The sequence below is a fragment of the Bombina bombina genome, chromosome 3 (genome assembly GCF_027579735.1).
Source record: "Bombina bombina isolate aBomBom1 chromosome 3, aBomBom1.pri, whole genome shotgun sequence".
NCBI classification, from domain to species: Eukaryota; Metazoa; Chordata; class Amphibia; order Anura; family Bombinatoridae; genus Bombina; species Bombina bombina.
Genome location: NC_069501.1, coordinates 46584893 through 46611858, shown reverse-complemented (window position 1 = coordinate 46611858; position 26966 = coordinate 46584893). Strand labels below are relative to the sequence as shown.

General features: G+C 37.5%; 1 protein-coding gene across 1 annotated transcript in view; it reads left to right on the top strand.

Annotated features, from left to right (window-relative positions):
• The window catches only part of BOC (BOC cell adhesion associated, oncogene regulated), a 102042-nt gene that overhangs the window by 52371 nt on the left and 22705 nt on the right, over positions 1–26966 (top strand). Inside the window, exons 3-4 of the mRNA XM_053705816.1 lie at positions 5002–5280; positions 19329–19475. Coding sequence (XP_053561791.1) covers positions 5002–5280; positions 19329–19475 — 426 coding nt within the window. The remainder of the gene's footprint in view (positions 1–5001; positions 5281–19328; positions 19476–26966) is intronic.

Below are 26966 nucleotides of genomic sequence, written 5' to 3'. Positions count from 1 at the left end.
TATATTAATCCCTGATTGGCTGCAACAAAGAAGATAAGACAACCTACTTAGGGGGATTTTAAGGGGTTTATCCCAAAATTGCAAAACAAATTAACATCCTTTTTTACTGCAGTTGTTTTTAATAGCCAAACTCCACCCACCACGTGCCTTATCTGGAGCAGCCAATTAGGGCTTTAGTCAGCAGACAACACGGCTAAACACTGTCATACATTTAGTATAAAGTACATTGTTTTGTAGTTGTTATCTGATAAACCTAGTAAGAGACAGATACGGAGCAGTTACCCTTGAGAAGTCAGCAGGTGCATTTCAGGTTTTGAGAATTAGAAATTACTTAATCCCCCCCCCCCAGTTAAATAACATGAAAAGGGGACAAAATAAATACAAATATATTGGAAAGTTGTTAAATTATGCATCAGCATCACTAAACATTTCATATAAAAATCTCAAGGTGTTTACTTATTTCTGTACTGAAGTGCACACCACATTAAAGTCTATGGTGCAAGTAATATGGTGCCTGCTCACCTCCTTGAAAAAAGACGTAGTTAAAAGGACAGTATGCACCAATTTTTATATAACTGCATGTGATTGACACTACTATAAAGATGAATATTCACAGATACTGATCTAAAAATTCAGTATAAAACCTTTAAAAAATTGTTGATTAGATAAGCAGGAACACCCAGGGAAAGTGGCTACATTGCAGACACTCCCCCTGCGTATGAAAAGACAGATTACACAAAAAGAAACAGGCAGGAATTTGTAGACTTCAGTCTACTTCTGGCACTGAGGGGCTTGGTTAGGAGTCTGAAAATCTATACAATGTTATTAAAGAATAAGCAAAACTCTCCCAGATGGGCTATATACATGGATAATCTACAAAACATTTGGTGTATATTGGCCCTTTAAGAGAAGGCTGATGTTGGTAATATAATATATATAAGGGGCTACTTTCTCTATATTTTATTTTTCGATAGAAAGAAACCTTCTGCAGCACTTTCATTTACTCTCCCTTTATTATAGATGATTTATTTTATATAAAGAAAGTCAACAGTTTAATCTACTAGAGATATTTATCCAAAGTGCTAGGAGAAAAGTTTTTTCTTTGTTTTGTTTTTTTTTGCTTTGTTTTTTTAAGATGCACTTTACATGTCTTGTAATATTACTCGGTATAGCAGGTTGGTACTTGCCTTATTAGCCTGGGGGATCTATCAGTCAATCTGATGCCATCTCCTCTAGCAAAGGAAGGGTTAATAGATCCATGTGCCAGGGTATGCTTTGTCTGTTATTTTTGGATACGTACGGACATTTATTTATGGCAGCTGATGCATTACACATCACGTAGCATGGTTTCCGTTGAAAGATGGGGTGAGGGTGTTTTAATAAAGGATTGAAATAACATACCAGTAATATTTCATTGCAGGTTGGTGATGAAATAAAACACATTATTTCTATGCTTTCACATTATATATATATATATATATATATATATATATATATATATATATATATATAAAATCAGTGGCATATTTAGGTTTTGTGCTGCCCTAGGCACTCAAAATTCTGCTGCCCCCACCCCCTAAGGTTTTAGGCCTTTTTTGACCATAATATTTTTTGGACATGGAGTAATGAGAATTTTTTTTTATGGCGTTTCCAAAATAAATGCTCACACACAGTCACAGACCCATACACACACAGAGTTATACACATACAAATACATGTTTGCACACATACACATATATACACATATATACACATACATCTATCTATTGCTGCAATATACATAAAAAACACATACATATTTCTTTAAAAATACTTCTCCAAACACAATACTTAGTGCTGAATGCCAACATAACTAAAGGCAGTAGCTAGCTAAATAATAAAAAAAAAAAAAGTTCAGAGCTACCTCTAAACTGTAAGCTCCATGGACAGTCTTATTATACCCCCCTAGAATGTAAGCTTATTAGGCAAAATCTCCCATTATATACCTGTGTTAAATACTTCTAAAATAACCATAAACTTCTTACAAATATAGCCACAAAAGAGTGCTGTCCTCTCCCAATCTGCTGCCCTAGGCAAGTGCCTTGTTTGCCTAAGCCAAAATACGCCCCTGATATATATATATATATATATATATAGATAGATAGATAGATAGATATGTATTATTTATATACATTTATGTGTGTGTGTATGTATGTATATGTATGTATGTATGTATGTGTATATATATATATATATATATATATATAGTATATATATATATATATATAGTAAGATGAAAAAACAAAGGTATGCAGACGGCTTTCAACACAACTTGATTTATTATTCCAGATAAAAAATCCATAAGTACATGATCATAGAGGGTCACAACGATAGCATTTGCTTGCAGAAAACTGCTGCTGACATGTTTCGCCCGTCAGGGCGTAATCATAGCTACAGATAAAACACCTGCTTGCCTATTTAAGGCAACAGGGGAAGCCTGATAGGTTAAAACTTAACTGGCAAGGATATGCAATAGGTTAATGTAAACCTTCTATGTTACTACATAATATGCCTCAAAATATATATACTGTATTATCATAATATGGGACACAATCCATTCAATTACAATTTATGCCCCATACATTTTTCATAGGGACATGATTGGGTTACAAAACATGGTTAATTGATCAATAGTAAGAGGAACTCTCTAAATGGCACATCCATGTAAAAGTATACTCACTTAGGCATACATGCATGTGTCTCTAAGAACACAAGTTACATATTACATTTTACAGGTAAACTAACCTTTGTATATGCATTTACATGTATTGTGCACATACATACACATTTTATGCATACAAATACACGTACACATGAATAATTAAAATAAATAAATTTAAATTAAACAATGAAAGAAAAGAAAAATGGAAAATTGAACTCCTACATATGTACATATGCTCATATTTAAAACCATTTTAAATTGTTCCTAGTTGTCCTAAAACTGTTTGTTTGAAATTACTAAGACCTAATCGTGTTTATCTCTGAACAAAACCAATCAATTCTGCTTGAAAAAATTCCACAACAGTAGGATTGCAGATCTGTCAGAAAGGAAAGCTTATTAGAGTTAACTAACAAAGCAAACACAGTTTGTTTTAAGAAAAAACACAGTAAGGCTATTCTAGATCTAGGGGTGCAACATATTATATATATATATATATATATATATATATATATATATATATATATATATATATATATTGATTTAAACATTATGTAGGAAAAGTTCAGTGAAAATGAATACCACTTAAACCAAAGCAGGACAAGGCCGCACCAAATACCAAAATAATCGCTTTATTGAGAGATACACAAAGTATTCCTTTACCTAAAAAACCCTATGTACCAATAAAATCATCAGCAGATGAAAAATAGAACACACAGATCTACATTAAATATACCCCACATGCTAGCACGTCCCTAAGCCAGCTAAATGACAGTCCTGAAAGACACCAGGCACTAACACGCTCCGGTCAGACTGAAAATTACACTGTCCCACAGGATAGCCCAGGCTTGGATTTCAATGCCGTTAGTCTCTGTGAGCCAATGATAAAAGCGTATGCTGTCGGCATTTATTGATGTGCGGCGGACATGATACGCTACTTCATATCATGTCCGCTCGCACATTGATAAATATGCCCCTTAAAATGACCTGCTCTGTCTGAATCATGCAAGTTTAATTTTGACTTTCCTATCGTTTTAATGGAATATTTTACAATAAAGATGTCTTAGTCCACAGAAGAGAGTATTTAACAACCAGTTCCAATTTCATGTGCGGTTAATCTATACTGTAAAAAAATAGCTTACAAATCCACATATGAAGGGTGCAAAAGGTACAGATGTAGACATCATCTTCTGGTACCTGTTACTACCTTTTTATTTATTATTATATTTATTGTTTATGCCACTACACCCTTCTTTACCTCTTTTATTGCTCTGCGTAAAGCACATTACTTGTAAAGAAGAAAAAGAACACACTTATTTGACAGCCGGCACCGTACTGAAAGTGGTTGTCCATAGCTCCACTCAGCACCTCAGCACTGCCACTGTCTATCTATAAGAGAGACCCTCAGTCCAGTAACAGTTCCTTAGATCTATGGTGCTTTATATAAAATGCAGTTTATCTGCTGAAAACGAAACGTTTGTCAAGTTTAAAACCGTTACTGAGTCTCTGCTGGACAAGTGATGTCATTGAAAGAAAACAGACATGATGTCATAAAATTAAGCATGGGAATTAGGAGAGTGCTCATGATGAAGCGCGGATCAGTACTGTAATTAGAGCAGTTATAGGAGGGAGTCTTCAGCACATGTGGAAGACATTGTGGTTTTAAAATGATGGGAAATTGAGGCCATTTGTGGATAATTCACAAGACAAAGCATCTGCAGTGTGTGCCTGTGCGATGAGAGGAGGGTTATGTGCGCCCTTTAAATGACATCACAAGGTCAGAGGGACGTAACTGAAATAAACACTGGCTTTTCTCCACTTAAAGGGACACTAAACACAAATTGTTATCTTTTATGATTCAGATAGAGCATGCAATTTTAAGCAACTTTCTAATTTACTCATATTATCAATTTTTTGTCGTTCTCTTGCTATCTTTATTTAAAGGCCCTTTTTTGGTTTAGAACCTGGGTTACACTTGCTTATTGGGGGTTGAATGTATCCACTAATAAGCAAGCGCTATCCAGGGTGCTGAACCTAAAATGGACTGGCTCCTAAGCTTTACTTACTGCCTTTTAAACAAAGATAGCAAAAGAACAAAGAAAAAATGTTATCCCTAGTATCCCTTTAATAATAGGGAAACCAGTTATCCCTGTAACCACTGACATTATCAGTATGAATGATAATATATAGACTAATAAAGATATAACTTATACATTGAGCAAACAATTGTGGTGAATATTATTTCCTATTATTAGTTATTATTTTTAGTTGCATGATGAACATGGTGTCTTTGTTTTCTGCAGTCCCAACACCCCGCTTCCTGGTCCAGCCCGTTTCGACGTTCCAGAAATACGGAGGGTCCGTGACTCTAAGTTGTGCAGTAGAGCCCGCTAGCGCAGTCATTTCTTGGCGGCTCAATGGAGTAGAGCTCGGAGAAGAGGGGGAGGTTCCTGGAGTCCTGGCATCTGGGGGATCCCTAGTCATCACCAATCTGAACAATGATACAGTAGGGCGGTATCAGTGCGTTGCTCGGACAGCGGTGGGATCGATAGTGAGTGTTCCAGCCATCGTTACTCTGGCCAGTAAGTAGCCACATAATATATACCTGATGTGACACTAAAGAGACATCAGATAAAGTGTATTGAATTCTTTATTCCTTTTATATAAAATTAAAGGGACATGAAACCCAAAATTCTTTCTTTCATGATTCAGATAGAACATGCATTTTTTCTTCTTTTTTCTTTATTTATAATTTTTATTAACATTGTACATAAACAAATACTCAAGCTCATGGAGTTTCATTACAATTCCAAAGCAAAAACAGAAATTATCAAACATCTTAGTTGTAACATATTTTTGATCAAGTTAAACAAATTTCAACTATTACTATGTTGATTAAAACATAACAGAAAAATTATATATGTACATTTTTATTATTGTCTCCTCCCCACTCCCTTCCTCTGTGGGAGGGGGATCATAGAAAAGTATTTTATATGAAGGGGGATACGAAGGGTCGGGGGGGGGGAGGTGCGGGAGAGGAGAGAAAGAGGGAAAAAAAAAAAAAAGATAATAATCCTAGTAAATCACCAGATTCCGAGTAACACTAATTCAGAGTTCCGAAATGGGAATATTAAGTAATCTATTTCTCCAGGTGATAAAGTTTTTATAAATATAGACCATTGCTGGAAAAAAGGCAGATGTCATGATCATTGCATTTTTAAACAACTCCACTTCTATTATCTAATTTGCACATATACGCCTCTTTTGATTGGCTCACAAGAAGTTTTCAGCTAATTCCCAGTAGTATGCTCCGTTAACAAAGGATATCAAGAGAATGAAGCAAATTTGATAATTAAAATATAAAGTTGTATAAAATTACATGTTCTATTGGAATCATTAAATAAAATATTAGGGAGTTTACACCTACAGCATTAAAGGGACATTAAACGCTAAATAAATGCTAGATAGCATGATGCATTCAAAGAAAAGATTAGTCTGAGAATAACATGTAGATGTATTTATTAAAGTTTCATTAGTTGTTTAAATAGTGACAAAATAAGTGTAAAGTTTTAGTGTCTGTAAAACAGTGGGCGCTGCCATGTTGTAACTTAGGTAACCTTCTCTGCTGTGGCCAATCAGGGATAGTTATAAATAGGTTACTAGAGTGTGCAGCCAATGACTGTGTAGAATATAACCGTTTTCTGCATTTCCATTTCGAACTGAAAAGCTCACAATTTCAGAATGGAATTACAGGAAAAGGGGACAACATAAATAATGAAAGTATATTGCAGAGTTTTTTTATATATACAATTTATCATTTTTATATTACCTTCTAAAAGTATTTAATGTCCCTTTTTAATAATGTGAAAAACATGCATGCACAGATTACTTTGATCTGGTCACATTATCTCTATGTGACATTGGGATCATGGCAGTTCCCCTGCAGACTCCATGTTGCTGTTGAATTGGAAATTCCAGTGTGATTCACAACAAAGTATCACTCTGTAGGATTTTCTGTATTGTAACCATTCTTAACTGGCAATATATATATATTCCTTGAAGCCATATCTTTGTTCTGTGTCTCTGTGACCTGGTCTGACCTTTCTTCTCATGTATCATTAATGGGTCACATTGTGACATGAAACAACATTCTGTAAAGGGACACAGAGCTTACAAATTACTATCACTCTATGAGATGGGGGCAAGTACTTTATGGTTTTAGTAAATAAAAAGTATTGCACCAAGAGATTTTATAGCCTATCAATGGGGAACTTCCTTGTTATGAAGCATTGTACTAGCAAATCAAATCTGTGTACATGAATACGTATAAATGTCATATGCATCTATATATTCGCTTGTTCCTGCATGAAGCATTATTTATTTATTTTAAAGCATGTTTTGGTTCAATTACCTTTTTTGTTAAAAAATAAATGACCTTTTTTTTAAAGATTTTAGCAAAAAATGGATTTACAAATACAAACAAAACCAGAAGCTCATTTCAGTTCAGTATAAAAATGACACCAATACATCATTTTCAAATAGGTCCATTCTAAACCTAAATAATATTTATGTTTAGTTTTAAACATTGGCATCTATAATTTCTTTTAAAATTATTCTATTTGTCACTTTTTTTTCCTTTCTTGTGATAAATGCTGAATTCTGAGGTATATTCAACCTAAACATTTTTACCCCTCACATGTGATTTAATTCCAGCTTTTTGTGCCCAGTTTTGTGCATGCCACTCCATGACATCACCAGCACTCTGTGCACGTGCCAGTCTTGTGCATGCCGCTCCATGACATCACCAACACTCTGTGCACGTGCCAGTCTTGTGCATGCCCCTCCATGACATCACCAGCACTCTGTGCACGTGCCAGTCTTGTGCATGCCCCTCCATGACATCACCAGCACTATGTGCACGTGCCAGTCTTGTGCATGCCCCTCCATGACATCACCAGCACCTTTAGTCTACTTGGGGGGAGATAAATGTGCATGGGACCTAACACAACAGTCTTGGCAGGTTGTGTGCACAAGCAAAATCACTGCCAGCATAATTTCTGCAAACAGATAAATATTGCAGTTTTGTGCATGCCCTTCCATGACATCACCAGAGCTATGTGCACGTGCCAGATTTGTGCATGCCCCTCAATGACTTTACCAGCACTCTGTGCACGTGCCAGTTTTGTGCATGCCCCTCCATGACATTGCCAGCACCTTTAGTCTACATGGGGGGAGATAAATGTGCATGGGACCTAACACATCAGTCTTGGCAGGTTGTGTGCACAAGCAAAATCACTGCCAGCATCATTTCTGCAAAAAAACATTGCAAAAAAGCATTTTTTTTACTTTAAAATCCAATGTTGTGTGAATTTCATAGACCTTGAAGTTGTCATTCTCTGTTTGGAAATGGATATTTATCTATTAACTATAAAAGTCTAAATATATAACATCAGTAATTTGCTGCTAATCTGGTGGCTCTGTTTTGACTTCAATATTTCAATGGAATGTAAAACTGCCTCTGGGTCTCCTCTGGATTTGATTTCACCTTTGGCAAGGAAGGGGTGAGTCGCTGTTGGATGATGTTTGACAATTCCATGGACTGCAGCTGTACTGACATCTGAAATCCTCCCCATGAGGCGAGTAGCAATGCTCTATGCAGGTGAACATACCACTAGTGTGCTGGGGATAAACTCCCCCTTGACATGGCAAGGAGGGTGGGGGCAAATGAAACCCCTTGTCATTAATCCTTAAGAGTTTTGGGATTTGGCCCAGGCTAGGAAAGGGAGATTGAGTTTCTGAAAACACATTCCTGAGCAGAATAGGGGCAGTGTTTTGCTTATGAGTTGATAAATGAGCACGCTGGTGAGAAGCGGGGGAGGTAGGGCATAATGAGAGATATGATTACACAGTAAGTTAACCCTGTTCTTGCTGGGTGCTTACTGATACCTCAGGAGGCTATAAATACTTATGGTCAGTTATGCTGAATTGGATTTTGCGGATGTCATGTGGATATGTATTTGTTTATATGTAGATAAATGATGGCTTGCGACCTGAGAAATGTTATTTTGCTCCTCAAAACTGATGTAGCTTATACAAGGGATTAAACGTTTATTTTATTAGACACGCAGACTACCCATTCGTCAGTCACACAAATTCTAGGAGCCAAGGAAGGATTTTATATAGGGAATGTTTGTAGAATCCAAAACGTTTGCAGCCAGAACTGGAATCTTAGGAGCCAAAACTCTTAGAACTTGTCCAGTTTAGCTAAATGATGTTGAAGGCTTTTGTTGAATGATATATGGCACAGAACTGGCTGCCATGTTTTTAGTGTCACAGTATAAACCAAATTCCTTGTGGTATGTAGATCTATCCGGTAATAATCCCACAGCACTCACAGGATGGTGATGCCAGGTACAATTGTACGTATTTGTTAGTGTCTGCTTGTTTAATAATGTCTAACCTTTTAGTGGTCAGACAGGCCTCTTTGGCCATCAAGAGGTTAATCCCCTGTATCCTACACAGTCCTAAGGGCCATTTCTCACCACCCACATGAATCTGGGTAACAAGACTCCATCTTTATGGGGATCAAATGGTCCGTGAAGACATCCTTAGCTGGTCCCTTCCAATATAGCATTGTTCAATTCTCATAAGGAAGCTGCATTCTGTTTTTAATGACTCCCTCGTTATGTTTTTTTTTACTCTGTCCATGCTCGAAAACTGACATAGGAGAACTCTGCTCTGGGAAAATTCACAAAGAGCTATTTTGTCTCGCAGTGGGGCCCGTCAGCTTGTACACCTATCAGGTTTTCAAGCAACTGTCCCCAAGGCCTTTCATTGACTTGAATTTGCTTATGGTTAAGTCCAAATTAAATAAGGATTTTTAGTAGTTGGGTCAGAGTATTTTGCTCTGGGGGCCTCTGGGATTCAAAACAAAGAGCAGATCTGAATTCAAAACCAAAGCAAATCTCCCAGGAATTCTGTGTGATCTTTGCTTTTTTTTTCTCTTCCAAAAACCTAAAATTAACCAAAAATGTAAAAATAAATAATTTTATTTATTGGAAAACAGCACTAAAACAAAAACATTTGTCATAAACCCAGCTTAAAACAAATGGACTAGTATAGCTCTCTGACGTCTCGGCTACTTTACAACTTTTTTAAAAAGGATATAAAGTAACATCTTGTACGCGTTTTTTTTTTTTTTTTTTTTTTTTTTTTAGATAATCATTATTCGCAAATGTTGTGTGGGGAAAAAGCACAAGTGTCTTCTTGCTACTAGATAAGAAATACATTATGAAAAAGAAAAAAAAAACATTTTCCTAGCTGTGTTGGTTGATTAGGATTAACTGCTGCAAGTTTAACAGTAAAGAAATTGTAGCAGAAGTGCTGAGCTAAATGTAAGGCAACACTTTCTCTTTGCTTTTGTGTATTTCTTAAAGTTCTCCTTTTTGTTATGTTGCAGGTTGGCGGCAATCATTTTCAGGTTCCTCCTTATGAGGTCCTATAGCTAGTTTGCCGCATGAGGAGGGTTAGTTGAAATACCTCTAAGTCACAGGACGGTAATTTTAGCTCCCCAGGTATCAACATGCTCTGTGACTCGTTGGTCCTGGAGTTACAGGTTCTGAGTGATTTGCACTCTGGCTCTGGCGGTTGGTCAGGGCCCTAGCTGCTGGCTGAGAGGTTGAGTGATAGCCATTGCAGTGAAAGTGATGTCCTCAGGCTCAAGCTAGGGGTACTCTGACTGGGTTGTGGCAGCCGAGAACTCCCTAAGTTTCATCATGTGCATTGAGCTGAGCTCTGTTTTTGTCAGTTGCTTGGGCCCATGACCATATCTTTTACAGGGGTTTCTATACGTAGGCCTCGATTGCCACCACCTGTTTTGGTTATATTCATTATGAAGGTTGACTGCCGCTTTGTGTTTGTTTTTCGCAATAAAAAGCAAGTCACAGGGCTTATATCCAGCTCTTGTCTTAGTGTTTATGATTTAATGTTAAGTTATAGTTATTCAGTTTAGTATTGTTTAGTTAGTATATTTATGTCACAAACTCAAGACAATAGGGCATTAAATCCCTTAAGTAGTTTTTACTTTATTCAGCACAGAAAGAACTGTTCAAACTCTAGACAAAAAAAGTAGTTCTGCAATTTAAAAAGAAAGAAAAAAAAATGTGCACAAATCTCCCCTGTTTTTTAAATAATAAAAAATTATTTAGGCAGTGATGCAGTCACTAAAGAAAGCGTCTTGGGAAGATTTCTCAATCTTGAGCTGGACAAGCTGAGGATTAAATGTGAAATTTGTTCTTGATTTTAACTGGAGACTTGAGAATCCTTTTCATTTCCTGCTTGCTGGAACCATAAAACTTGTAACTCGTTTCCACTCTTAATTTAATATTACTGGTATTCCAAAAAAGAAAGGTATATCGATCAGAAGAACATATCAAAAATACATTTCAGTTCATCTGGGACCGTTGAGCAACAATTTACAGACATTTATATTTTATTTATTCGCCTTGAGGTCTCTGCTCTGAGAACATTATGTGCAGGGATGGAGATATCTCACTGTAGTTACAAATCAGGGGATAAGGTGACATTTTCTACATATAGAAAAAAGCCTTTTTGCTTGTCCTTTGCAATTTCTGCATAGTCAGGTATTAGTGGAAATTTCCATCCCCAAGTATCAGTAATTTTTGGGGCATAGATTTACTAAGAGTTGAGACTTTCCAAAGGGATAAACCACTAGGGCTTGATTTATCACTTTGATTGTAGGTTGACAGCTCCTGCCCACACGTGATTGGCTGTGCGCATGCAGAGGGCAGGGTTGCACGCAAGCACAAAGGAGCACTCGTGTGCAATGTTAAATTCGGCCAAGGGACTACTGCCCGCCAGAGGAGAGCTCGGGCAGACAGGGGCGACTATGTCCGCCCCTGTCCGACATGGATTGATAAATCAAGCTCTAAATGTCCCATGATTTTAAATTTATAATATTCACTAATATGGAGACAGATTTCTCCAAGTTTAGTGACCTTGCTCAGCAGAACTCTTTTGCTAAAGAGGCCTCTCCAGCTTAGTGAATATAGGTCACAGAGCACTGGATCACAATTTCTCAGTTTCCCCCCAGTTTATTTATTCTATTGTGTATTATATGTGAAATAATATTACAAACATTGTTGCAAACACTGTTGCCACGCTACGTTTCTACAAAGGATACAAAAGAGGTCAAACTGAAAGCTTTTCTTTTTAAAGTGTATGCACTAAATTACAGAAGTTTATGTTACTTCCTTGCCTCTTTAAATACTGTAGTATTCCAATCTGCAATCTTTTTTTAAAGGGGAAAAAGCACACTATAAGCTATAAACTTCTGTACTCTTGTGTGGCTGCAAGCAAAGGACCCACCCTGCATATTTTGCAGGCTTAATACAATTTTCAAGTTTTCCATCTCTTATTATATTTTGGAACAAGTTAAAAATTCCTATAGTATTAAACATGATTGCAGCAACTCTTTTGTTTGACTGCTCTGCATTAGCATTCGCCCCCTCTTCCCTCCATCGCCATGACCCACGCATACTGCACCGTCGTCCAAAATATCTGAGTGCTGTGTTTTGGGTTGTAGGAGATGCGGGCCGGCCTGCCTGCCAGGGAAGCTGTTTTTGTTTGAGCAGGAGACAGAGGGGGAATGATTGCTTTAATCAAGAGGTATGTGAGGAAGATGGATTACAGCGAGGGTGGGTGAGTAACTAGCGTCCAAAAGGAGCTTCTATTACAGCCAAAAACAAACATTACTTACTATTAAATGGATATGAAAGGCATTGTTTTTATTAGTTTTTTTTTTCTCAAGTTGGAGGAGGGGCTTTTCTACAGTAAATCTGCTTTTGCTTCTAGGGTGTGTCATTATCTACCAATACTACAGTGGGAGTTGTCTCTACCAGCCAGTAAGCATGCATTATGTTGTATACACAACTATGTGTGTCTTGCTAGTTTTAATCATCCGTTTAAATAGCTTTTATTTTTTATTGTGAAAAAGGAACAGGTTCAATTGCTATTTTTTGATGTTACATTCTTTAAATACGCCCTATTTATCTTCACATTTTAAAGGGATATGAAACCCAAATTCAGACAGAGAATACCATTTAAAAAAAGTTCCCAATTTACTTCTATTATCGCATTTTATTATTATTATTATTATTATTAGTTACTTGTAGAGCGCCAACAGATTCCGCAGCGCTAACATTTGCTTTGTCCCCATGATATTTGGTGTTGAACAGATACCTAGGTAGGCGTCTGAGCGCTACATTGCAGGAAATAGTGCAGCCAACTATTGATCTTGCAAATGAATAACATTCTGCAAGACTACTGCCATATATGCCTGCTCCTAAGCATTACGTCCCTACTTTTCAACAAAAGATACCATGAAAACGAAGAAGAAAAAAACGATATTTGGTAATGGATGTAAATTAGAAAGTTGTTTAAAATCGCTGCTCTATCTGAATCATGAAATAATTTTTTTTGGGGTTTCATATCCCTTTAATGTTTTTAATTATGGTCCATTTTTGTTCCAAAGTTGCTGCTGCCTTTGACAAAGCAATTAAAGGGGTATACCTAGCTTTGCCCATTTTTGTAAGCGTTTACATTCTTTCTGAGTGATTTGCAATGCGCTCTTTGCAAACTATTGACACCATTTTTAAAGTATGCATCCGAAATTAATCACAGCATTACAAAATATCTGTGTACAAAATAAATGTTTTAAAAGTACTGTAATTTTTGTAGTTTTGCAGTCCAGGAACACACCTTTTAAAAAGCCTCTTGAGTGTTGTTGTCTTTTGCTGTGGCCAATAAGGGGGAGAAATAAATGAACACCAGAGTTTTAATATTCCACAGAGAAAGAGGGAAATACCTACAATATTCAGGTCTCATTTTGCACAATTAAAGGGACAGGAAACCCCCATTTTTTCTTTCATAATTCAAATACTGTAGAGAATACAATTATAAACAAATTTCCAAATTACTTATATTATCAAATATACTTCATTCTCTTGATAACCTTTTGTTAAAGAATCAGCAATACACTACCCACAGCTAGATGAACACATCAGGTAAGCCAATGACAGTAAGCATATACATGCAGCCACCAATCGGCAGCTAGCTCCCAGTAATGCATTGATGCTCCTGAGCCTACCTAGGTATTCTTTTCAACCAAGGATACAAAGAGAACAAAACTAATTAGATAATAGAAGGTTGTTTAAAATTATATGCTCTATCTGAATCATGAAAGACAGAATTTGGGTTTCACGTCCCCTTTAAACATTTAATGTCCCTTTATGCTTCCATGGAAAGAAAGAAATCTAAAAGTTTGTTAAAAGATGTTGAATAATCGTTTACTGCATATCTCATGTGTGTTACTTGGTGCAGCCGCAGTAATGTGCTCGGGTCTCCCTCCCTATTGCGGAATGTTGCTTTTAATTCCAAATGCGCCTGCAATACATCATGGAGCCTGAAGATCAGACATTGCCCTTAACAAGAGACCTTCACGTGAGCCAAACAGCCTGAAATAAACTTTATTCCACATATTTTTTTCCTTATTCCCTTTTTCATCTGTTAAACTTTTCATCTGGGTTTGTTTTTCTCCCCCAGACACAGCATAAAAAATGAGCTTGTTTGGAGGGAAAACTGAGAACTTGGGGCTATTAATGTCTTTTTATTTCCTTGATTGAAAAGACAGAAGAATTCTCTTAAACACAACCTGAAGATTAAGGTGCAGTTTCACTGCTTTAACCTGTTTTGGAAAATGTTCAAGGATTTTTTTTTTTTTAGATTTAAAATGTCTGTATCTTGATTCTTGTGCTGTATTAAGTTTTTTATTTTCTTATTAAACGTTTTGCCTGAAGTCCTCTCTCTTTACAGATAATATATTGTTATACAGTTCTGAAGCTGTACTGCACTGTGCTTTATAGTAAGCAATTTACATTGTTAACTACGATGTTAAGCATGTGTAGGACCAACCATGATTTTGCAAACAAACAAAAAAATAATCCCCCTTAAACACAGATCACAATGGTGGAGTAACTGCTAGGTTTAGGGTTTGGTTGTTGTGTATTTCTCTTATATTATTATCATTTATTTCTATAGTGCCAGCATATTACACAGCCTGTAACATTAAATATACAGTTATGGAGTACAATAATCAGAAGACATTTACATAAATCACTGTAAGCTGTAAACCATCTTTACATAAAATAATCAACAGGACAGGTAGATTTGCGAGATCTGAGTGTGTCTGTGTGTAGCAGAACTCGCCGCTAATCCAATCTGCAGTGCTAGTCGAACACCTTTGCAAGGGTTTAACCCAGTACTGTAGGATTGATGCTCTTACGGGGGGCATGTCATTTTTTAACTATAACGACCCATTAACCATCAGTGTTTTCCACTGGAACAGAGGACTTTGGGTAAGAATATGCTAATTAGTTACAAAGAGCTCAGCAAAGTAGTTTGTTACTCTTTTTTTCACACAGAAAAATTAAATTGAGACGTCTGTCATAATAGACATTTTACATATTAATCATTTTTTTAAATGATGTAAAATGTCTACTTTTGAATATTGACATCTTATCATTTAGTAATACTTTTTCCTGATTGTTTTGCTTTTTTAATTTAAGGATTAATCTGAGGAATGTATGAAAGAAATAATTTAATAAATGAGGATTTGTATAAGGTTACATGAGAGAGGCTCTTGGAATTATGTAAAAAGTGACAGGAGCTGGATTTGTGTTCGATTGCACGGGAGAGAGCGAGAGAGAGGATTTGTGTTCGATTACACGGGAGAGAGCGAGAGAGAGGATTTGTGTTCGATTACACGGGAGAGAGAGAGAGAGGATTTGTGTTCGATTACACGGGAGAGAGCGAGAGAGAGGATTTGTGTTCGATTACACGGGAGAGAGAGAGAGGATTTGTGTTAGATTACATCAGAGAGTGAGAGAGAGGATTTGTGTTAGATTACACGGGAGAGAGAGAGAGGATTTGTGTTCGATTACACGGGAGAGAGCGAGAGAGAGGATTTGTGTTAGATTACACTGGAGAGAGCGAGAGAGAGGATTTGTGTTAGATTACATTAGAGAGCGAGAGAGAGGATTTGTGTTAGATTACACGGGAGAGAGCGAGAGAGAGGATTTGTGTTAGATTACACGGGAGAGAGCGAGAGAGAGGATTTGTGTTAGATTACACGGGAGAGAGCGAGAGAGAGGATTTGTGTTAGATTACATCAGAGAGAGAGAGAGGATTTGTGTTAGATTACATCAGAGAGAGAGGTCTGTGAAAGGATTAAAACATAAGCAGAATAGGTTTTGTGTTTGGTTACAGCAAAAAGAATGAACAAAACTGGAAAAACAAGAGGTTTGTATTTAGCTATATCAGATAGGGAGAGAGGGAAAATGTGAGTAACCCAAGAGTTATGTTGGATTAAGTTTTACCCCCAAAATATGAATGAATGGGAGAGAAAGGGATGAATACACTCAACATAGCAATAGCAGTTGAGTTTACGTCTGACTTCACAGGCTGCTTGTCCGAAAAAGTTTGTAATAATGGGATATATGCGTCAAAATGAAATGGACATGAAACGCACATTTTTTCTTTCATGATTCAGATAGAGAACACAATTTAAAAAAAAAAGTTTCCAATTTATTTCTATTATCAAATTTGCTTTGTTCTCTTGTTATACTTTTTTGAAGAGATATCTAGATAGGTAGCGTGCACATTTCTGGAGCTCTACATGATAGGAAATAGTGTTGCCATCTAGTGCTCTTGCGAATGCATAACATTGTTGCAAAACTGTTCCATAAAGTACTGCAGACACGTGCACACTCCTGAGCTTACCTGAGGCTACTTCAGTATGCATTCATGAACAAGCAGCGTTTAACAAGAAATACTATGAAGTGCTCTAGCACCTATAAATCACACAACGTTTCAGAGGTTACATGTTGTCTTCATCAGTAAAATATTTAGTTTCCAAACTATTGCGAGCTACAGGTGTAGGGTTTGTTGTTTATAATGTTATTAAATGACTTTGTAGCTCTATATGTAACGGTGTGCAGGATCCAGGAAAGCTACGCAGTGCTTAATTTGCACCTGAAGGAGTTGTTTGTTTAGCTGTGCGCTAGCCGCTTTATTGCATTGTTTTTATTAGCTGCCAGACGGACCCTCTACAGAAATTCAGAATTGGTGTGGAAAGGTTTTGTTTTAGATTACGCTTGTCAGAATCTTAAAAGTTTAATTTTAGAGAGGCTCAACATTTGTGTTAAATTACACTGAAAAGGCTGTCGTCAGAAAGGTCAGAATGAGAGAGGCCCAGGATTTGGATAAGATTACAGTGGGGGGATTGTTCTTAAAAAGGTCAAAAAGAAGGAAACCTGGAATTTGTTGCATAGGTAAGGAAAAAAGATATCTAAATGACAGACCTGAAAAGGACATTGTACTCAATAATTGTCTATCATTCATATGAGCTGCATCTTACTCACGTTGAAAATATTTTTTGTATGTATAAATCTGTATAATTCATTAATGGGAGCTTTCAAGATGAAGAATCTTATAGACTAACCCATAATGTGTGTGTGCTTTTAATACATAAAACTCTTAGAACAGGGCTTGACAAAGTTTTGTTCAAAATCTAAGAGCCATCCCATAAATTTAGGAGCCAGAAACCTTTGGCCATCCCTCTGAGATATATATTAAATTGCACACATTTCAATTATTTAATAATACAAAGTTGGATTTGTATTTCACAGCTGCAACGCCTAGAATGGATCCAGCCGTGCCAAGCTAAATTTTAGGTGTGGTTGGTGGCAGCGGGGGGGAAGTGGGAGCACCCATGGCTGTCTTGGGGACACTAAACCTGGTCGCCAAGGCATCATTTTAAGGCACCAGTGGCTCCCGGTCTCCTGGGTTTGCCAGCCTGAACATGGCAAACGTCCACCAAGGATTTCAATTCTAGGGTTGGCCACTCGCCAGCATTAAAGCAGAAATAGTTTTAGCTTTGCTGGACCCAGTTTAATGCAGTGCTAAGCGACCATAACATGAAGCTCTTAAAAAGAGAAGATGATTTGTATTGTTTAAGGTGAACGTGTAGCAATGAGCTGCTATAGATCATCTGTATGTTTTTCTCTGTAAAGAAAGAGCTTTTTGACTTTTTTTTTAATTAGAAACAGAACAAAATGTTAACGTTTCTCTCAGGTCATGAAGGGAATTGAGATTCCACTAGGGATACAAGCCAGGAATTATTCGTTGGCTGATCCTTCTCTACGGCCTTGGTCTTCATTTTTTTTGCCTACTTTCCATCTAGACAAGAAAAAGCAACTGCCAATTCATGGGAAGGCTGTGACTGGAAGGAGAGACTATGAAATCAGTTCTGCAGCCAGTAATGACAGAAAGAATAAGTGTCTGAGATTGCAGGAGACTGGGCCTCCGTGGGGAGGCAAATGGCTGTGCCGGATTTTGAACACAAGTGTTTGATTGATGTGAGCTGGCTGATAGGTAGAAAGCTTGAGGAATGTACTCTGGGAGCTTGTTGTAAAAACAGCTCCTAATGGATTTCTCAAATGTGCCAGCATGCAAACCTTGCCAGGTGTCAAGTCAAGAAACCAGATCTATCCCAGCCTGCTTTTTCCATTGATGTTTGATGAGACCCTACTAAACCCTCCCCGTTGCATTAACCAATTCATTGTTGCTGGGATTTAGTGCAAGAGATGTATTTATTTAACCCATAGACTGCTAGAGTAGGTAAAGAATATTCTATAAAGTTTGCATATTGTATGTTACACAAAAAAAACTCTGGTTCATTTAATGCATGTATATTTCAGCAATTCTTTAAAGGGACAGTCTAGTCAAAATTAAATTTTCATTATTCAAATAGGGCATGTTATTTTAAACAACTTTCCAAATTACTTTTATTATCAAATTTGCTTTGTTCTCTTGGTTATGCAAAACTGGGGAATGGGTAATAAAGGGATTATCTATCTTTTTAAACAATAAACATTCTGGAGTAGACTGTCTCTCTTTAATTTCCAGTATTTACCATTAAATATTCTACTGGAAATCAGTTCTGTTTATCTATTATCCCATATGTTAAAGAGACGGGGTACTGTGATTTCCTCAATCCATTTAACTGCTAAAGTGTATTGTTAAAAAAATATATACATAATTTATCTTTATTTTGCATTTGAAATAACAGTCTTTGCCAGTTATCCCCGCTATACTGAAAATTGCAGTACACACATTTTTTTTAAAGCTATGCAAAGAAATCACTCTCCCAGTGGTGATGGGTGAGAGAGAAGGATACTAAAATGTTAATTTTCTGATTTCTTTAAGCATTGGCCTTGTTGTGTATACAGTGAGAGATAAGATAAAGTTGATTTTGTGTGTGTATGCAAGCCGAGCCCATTTAATTGGGTTGTAGTTTCAAATGGAATAAACAGTAGGATATATTTCCAGGACATTTTAAACAAGTCACTGGAAACACAGTAAGGTGAAACCAATTTTACAGTGTACTGTCCCTTAGAACTGTTATCTGCAGTTATAATAAACATGTCTCTCTTAAAAGGCTGTATTTTATCTTATGATGAATTGATCATATTTTTCTCTCTCTGCCCTTCAGATCTTCAGGATTTTAAGTTTGATACGCAGCATGTGATTGAAGTGGATGAAGGAAACACGGCAGTGATCGCCTGCAATTTGCCAGAAAGCCACCCTAAAGCCCAGGTCCGCTACAGCGTGAAACAGGAATGGCTTGAAACCTCCAGAGGTGAGACCAAGCATCACCGACTCACCGCACCAGTGAACAATACATCCGCACACATATATATATATATATTTATATATATATATATATATATATATATAGACACACATACATACATACATATATATATATATATATATATATATATATATATATATATATATATATATATATATAAATATATATATGACATACACACATACACACGTGTGTATATATATATATATATATATACATACACACAGCGCGCTCGCAAACACACACGTACTTACAGTTGCAGCTGGGATGATACTTTTTGGTTTTTTTTCTACTGCATTAGCAAGGAAGCGATTAGAAGCTCTGCAGTGCGTGGGGTTACAGAAAATGGAAGACACGTTAGCTATACATACAATCAGACTGCACGTTAGCTATACATACAATCAGACTGCTTGCTGTAAAGGGCTCACGTTAGCTAATCAGACTGCTTGCTGTAAAGGGCTCACGTTAGCTATACATACAATCAGACTGCTTGGCTATACATACAATCAGACTGTTTGTTGTAAAGGGCTCACGTTAGCTGTAGATGCAATCAGACTGCTTGGTGTAAAGGGCTCACGTTAGCTGTACATACAGTCGGACTGCTTGCTGTTAAGGGCTCACGTTAGCTATACATACAATCAGACTGCTTGGCTATACATACAATCAGACTGCTTGCTGTAAAGCGCTCACGTTAGCTGTACATACCATCAGACTGCTTGCTCTTAAGGGCTCACGTTATCTGTACATACAATACATACAATCGGACTGCTTGCTGTAAAGCTCTCACATTATCTGTACATACAATCAGACCGCTTGCTGTAAAGGGCTCACGTTAGCTAATCAGACTGCTTGCTGTAAAGGGCTCACGTTAGCTATACATACAATCAGACTGCTTGGCTATACATACAATCAGACTGTTTGTTGTAAAGGGCTCACGTTAGCTGTAGATGCAATCAGACTGCTTGGTGTAAAGGGCTCACGTTAGCTGTACATACAGTCGGACTGCTTGCTGTTAAGGGCTCACGTTAGCTATACATACAATCAGACTGCTTGCTGTAAAGCGCTCACGTTAGCTGTACATACAATCAGACTGCTTGCTCTTAAGGGCTCACGTTAGCTGTACATACAGTCGGACTGCTTGCTGTTAAGGGCTCACGTTAGCTATACATACAATCAGACTGCTTGGCTATACATACAATCGGACTGCTTGCTGTAAAGCTCTCACATTATCTGTACATACAATCAGACTGCTTGCTGTAAAGCGCTCACTTTAGCTGTAATACAATCAGACTGCTTGCTGTTAAGAGCTCACATTAGCTGTACATACAATACATACAATCGGACTGCTTGCTGTAAAGCTCTCACATTATCTGTACATACAATCAGACTGCTTGCTGTAAAGCTCTCACATTATCTGTACATACAATCAGACTGCTTGCTGTAAAGGGCTCACGTTAGCTGTACATACAATACATACAATCAGACTGCTTGCTGTAAAGGGCTCACGTTAGCTGTACATACAATCAGACTGCTTGCTGTAAAGGGCTCACGTTAGCTGTACATACAATCAGACTGCTTGCTGTAAAGGGCTCACGTTAGCTATACATACAATCAGACTGCTTGGCTATACATACAATCAGACTGTTTGTTGTAAAGGGCTCACGTTAGCTGTAGATGCAATCAGACTGCTTGGTGTAAAGGGCTCACGTTAGCTGTACATACAGTCGGACTGCTTGCTGTTAAGGGCTCACGTTAGCTATACATACAATCAGACTGCTTGGCTATACATACAATCGGACTGCTTGCTGTAAAGCTCTCACATTATCTGTACATACAATCAGACTGCTTGCTGTAAAGCGCTCACGTTAGCTGTACATACAATCAGACTGCTTGCTGTTAAGAGCTCACGTTAGCTGTACATTCAATACATACAATCGGACTGCTTGCTGTAAAGCTCTCACATTATCTGTACATACAATCAGACTGCTTGCTGTAAAGCGCTCACTTTAGCTGTAATACAATCAGACTGCTTGCTGTTAAGAGCTCACATTAGCTGTACATACAATACATACAATCGGACTGCTTGCTGTAAAGCTCTCACATTATCTGTACATACAATCAGACTGCTTGCTGTAAAGCTCTCACATTATCTGTACATACAATCAGACTGCTTGCTGTAAAGGGCTCACGTTAGCTGTACATACAATACATACAATCAGACTGCTTGCTGTAAAGGGCTCACGTTAGCTGTACATACAATCAGACTGCTTGCTGTAAAGGGCTCACGTTAGCTGTACATACAATCAGACTGCTTGCTGTAAAGGGCTCACGTTAGCTGTACATACAATCAGACTGCTTGCTGTAAAGGGCTCACGTTAGCTGTACATACAATCAGACTGCTTGCTGTAAAGGGCTCACGTTAGCTGTACATACAATCAGACTGCTTGCTGTAAAGGGCTCACGTTGGCTGTACATACAATCAGACTGCTTGCTGTAAAGGGCTCACGTTAGCTGTACATACAATCAGACTGCTTGCTGTAAAGGGCTCACGTTAGCTGTACACACAATCAGACTGCTTGCTGTAAAGCTCTCACATTATCTGTACGTACAATCAGACTGCTTGCTGTAAAGGGCTCACGTTAGCTGTACATACAATCAGACTTCTTGGCTATACATACAATCAGACTGCTTGCTGTAAAGGGCTCACGTTAGCTGTACATACAATCAGACTGCTTGCTGTAAAGGGCTCACGTTAGCTGTACATACAATCAGACTGCTTGCTGTAAAGGGCTCACGTTAGCTGTACATACAATCAGACTGCTTGCTGTAAAGGGCTCACGTTAGCTGTACATACAATCAGACTGCTTGCTGTAAAGGGCTCACGTTAGCTGTACATACAATCAGACTGCTTGCTGTAAAGGGCTCACGTTGGCTGTACATACAATCAGACTGCTTGCTGTAAAGGGCTCACGTTAGCTGTACATACAATCAGACTGCTTGCTGTAAAGGGCTCACGTTAGCTGTACACACAATCAGACTGCTTGCTGTAAAGCTCTCACATTATCTGTACGTACAATCGGACTGCTTGCTGTAAAGGGCTCACGTTAGCTGTACATACAATCAGACCGCTTGCTGTAAAGGGCTCACGTTAGCTAATCAGACTGCTTGCTGTAAAGGGCTCACGTTAGCTATACATACAATCAGACTTCTTGGCTATACATACAATCAGACTGTTTGTTGTAAAGGGCTCACGTTAGCTGTAGATGCAATCAGACTGCTTGGTGTAAAGGGCTCACGTTAGCTGTACATACAGTCGGACTGCTTGCTGTTAAGGGCTCACGTTAGCTATACATACAATCAGACTGCTTGGCTATACATACAATCAGACTGCTTGCTGTAAAGCGCTCACGTTAGCTGTACATACAATCAGACTGCTTGCTCTTAAGGGCTCACGTTATCTGTACATACAATACATACAATCGGACTGCTTGCTGTAAAGCTCTCACATTATCTGTACATACAATCAGACTGCTTGCTGTAAAGCGCTCACGTTAGCTGTACATACAATCAGACTGCTTGCTGTTAAGAGCTCACGTTAGCTGTACATTCAATACATACAATCGGACTGCTTGCTGTAAAGCTCTCACATTATCTGTACATACAATCAGACTGCTTGCTGTAAAGCGCTCACTTTAGCTGTAATACAATCAGACTGCTTGCTGTTAAGAGCTCACATTAGCTGTACATACAATACATACAATCGGACTGCTTGCTGTAAAGCTCTCACATTATCTGTACATACAATCAGACTGCTTGCTGTAAAGGGCTCACGTTAGCTGTACATACAATACATACAATCAGACTGCTTGCTGTAAAGGGCTCACGTTAGCTGTACATACAATCAGACTGCTTGCTGTAGAGGGCTCACGTTAGCTGTACATACAATCAGACTGCTTGCTGTAAAGGGCTCACGTTAGCTGTACATACAATCAGACTGCTTGCTGTAAAGGGCTCACGTTAGCTGTACATACAATCAGACTGCTTGCTGTAAAGGGCTCACGTTAGCTGTACATACAATCAGACTGCTTGCTGTAAAGGGCTCACGTTAGCTGTACACACAATCAGACTGCTTGCTGTAAAGCTCTCACATTATCTGTACGTACAATCGGACTGCTTGCTGTAAAGGTCTCACGTTAGCTGTACATACAATCAGACTGCTTGCTGTAAAGGGCTCACGTTAGCTGTACACACAATCGGACTGCTTGCTGTTAAGGGCTCACGTTAGCTATACATACAATCAGACTACTTGGCTATACATACAATCAGACTGCTTGCTGTAAAGCTCTCACATTATCTGTACGTACAATCGGACTGCTTGCTGTAAAGGGCTCACGTTAGCTGTACATACAATCAGACTGCTTGCTGTAAAGGGCTCACGTTAGCTGTACACACAATCGGACTGCTTGCTGTTAAGGGCTCACGTTAGCTATACATACAATCAGACTTCTTGGCTATACATACAATCAGACTGCTTGCTGTAAAGCGCTCACGTTAGCTGTACATACAATCAGACTGCTTGCCGTAAAGGGCTCATGTTTTATTGTACAGCAGAAAATTATGTGACTGTTAAGAACAGTTAAAATGTTTGTTGCAACATGAAGTGTTGGGAAGTTTGTGTGACCTGGACCTTGTTAGCGCAGTAGGTAGCGTGGCAGTCTCATAATCTGAAGGAAGTTTGTATGCACGTGTATTAGAATAATGCTTTGGTCCTCCGTTAGTCTGACCTGTAAATGACCACATTACCATGTCCCTGTCACTTTTAAATGCCAACCTCCCACAGGGCTATAGGTAACATTGTACAGTAAATATAAAATGCTGTATCAGGAGTTAAAATACTACATAAAAATCTACTTTATAATATGCTTTCATTATTTATTATACTGCTTTTTCCTGTGATTGAACTGTGAGTATTGTGAGCTTTTAATTCCTGTTATAAGTGGAAGTGCAGACTCAAGACTTAATAATACTGTATTACACAGAGCCATTGGCGGCACACTGTATTGACACATTTATAAACACTGGTTACAATGTGATGGTGCTCATTTCTTTATGACACTAAAATGTTACATTTTTTAATATTTAAACAATATAATTTTATAAAATACATCTACATACTCAGGATAATTGTCTATCTAGCATTTATTTAGTCCTTATGTGCCTTTAAACACGTGTGAGAAGGACATTTAAACAAAATGATTTAAGAAAATAGATCATTTTATCTTTAAACCCCTTGAACATCTAAGACCATCAGATGGGTGAGCTACCATAAAGGTGAAAGGTTTATTGGAGAACCAAAGACTTAAAAAAAAAAGTAATGTCTTGGACTTACATGGTCCTTAGTCATGCATGATTAAAGACCATGTAGGTTTGAAAAGTCACATTTTGTGAGGTCTTTGGTTCTCCAATAAACCTTTAACCTGTTGAAATTGTGCTGCTGTCACATCTCTTTACTTTGGACTGTGAATTCTGGAGGATTCAGATACTCCATTGTGATGGGCACACTTTCCAAAGAAGGAATATGAAGGTGCTGGCCTCTATTTCTGCTTTTTGTGCTACCATAAAGGGACAGTAAAGTCCAAGTTAAACTTTCATGATTCAGAGCATAAGCTTTTAAACAGCTTTCTAGTTTACTTCTGTCACGTGCACGCTCCTGAAACTCACCAAAGATTACTCTCTTAAAGGGGCATGAAACCCAAAAAATTGCTTTCATGATTCGGATAGAGAATATAATTTTATACAACTTTCTAATTTACTTCTATTATCTAATTTGTTTCAGTCTCTTGGTATAATTTGTTAAAGGAGCAGCAATGCACTACTGATTTCTAACTGAACACATGGGTGAGCCAATGAAAATCAGTGTGTATATATATATATATATATATGCAGCAACCAATCAGCAGCTAGAACCTAGGTTCGTTGCTGCTCCTGAGCTCATCTAGATAAATCTTTCAGCAAAGGATAACAACAGAAGGCAGCAAATTAAATAATAGAAATAAATTGGAAAGTTGTTTAAAATTGTATTCTCTATCTGAATCATGAATGAAAATTTTTGTGTTTCATGTCCCTTTTAGGGATATGAAACCCAAAACGTTATTTTGTGATTCAGATAGAGCATACACGTTTTAAAAACAAGTTTCCAATTTACTTTTATTATCAAATTTGCTTTGTTCTCTTGGTTTTCTTTGTTGAAGCTATACCTAAGTAGATGTCTGAAACACTACATGGCAGGAAATAGTGCTGCCCTCTAGTGTTTATGCAAATGGATAAGATTCTTGCAAAGCTGCTACATTTTAGTACACTAGACACGTGCACACTCCTGAACTTGCTTTCCTGCTTTTCAACAAATGATACCAAGAGAATGAACAAATTTGATAATCAAAGTAGATTAGAAAGTTTAAAATTGCAATGTCTATCTGAATCATGAAATCATTTTATTTTGTGTTTTATGTCCCTTTAATAAAGGATGCCAAGAGAACTAAGCACAAATAACAGAAGTTTATTGGAACGTTGTTTAAAATGTCATGCTCTAGCCAGTCCATTTAAGTTTAATTTTGACTGTACTGTCCCTTTAACTAGTTTGTGCAGATATTCTCCCCCTGAGTGTAGTAGATACGTGGAGGGGTCTCTCAGAAGGGTCAAGCGCAATCGGTTTATTGCGTAAAGTTTTGCATGAGGCCAAAAGCACAGTAAAAAAAAGTCCAAATAAGAGAAAACAGTCTTCAAAGTAGCCTTTATCTACTGTGAGTGCCTGGACTAAGATTTCATTGGGTTTTATTGGCCAAAATCTCAGGCTTCCTGGGTCAGACTTGCCAAGGCAGCTGAGCGTGCGCCCTGTATTTGTTTTATGTCATTTCAGCCTAATATAATTTATAAAAACAAGCAGCGTTACTTTTACTTAGAAGTAGTGTTCTGTTTCAGTTTTTTTAATATAAATCAGCATGTGAGTTCTGCGCAGATGTATTATTCGTGTGTCTATTCTCAGCATTACAGTTCTTTCTGTCCCTGCATGAGACATGAGACTTCAGACTAGTCTTGCTGAACTCATAGGGCGCAATCACTCTAACCCCTAACTGCAAACTATATGGGACCCTAAAGTCTAAATAAGTGATGTATTCAAAACACAGATTAGCCTCATAATAATAAGCAGATGTTTTGGTTTTTATTACATTAGTTGTTTTGTTTCTTCAATATTTAGTGTAATGTTTAGTTTCCATGTTGTTGCCTTCCACTTTAAAAAACAAACAAACAACAAAACAAAAAGAAAACTTATCTTAATGTGTTACTAAATTAAGCACTTCCAATTCTCGCAGCAATTGGAAAACCTATAATTTTCAGAGCTAAATTATAGGATAAGGGGGAAAATAAACAATGGAATTATTTTGCAATGCTGTTTTACTATATATAATGAAATATATT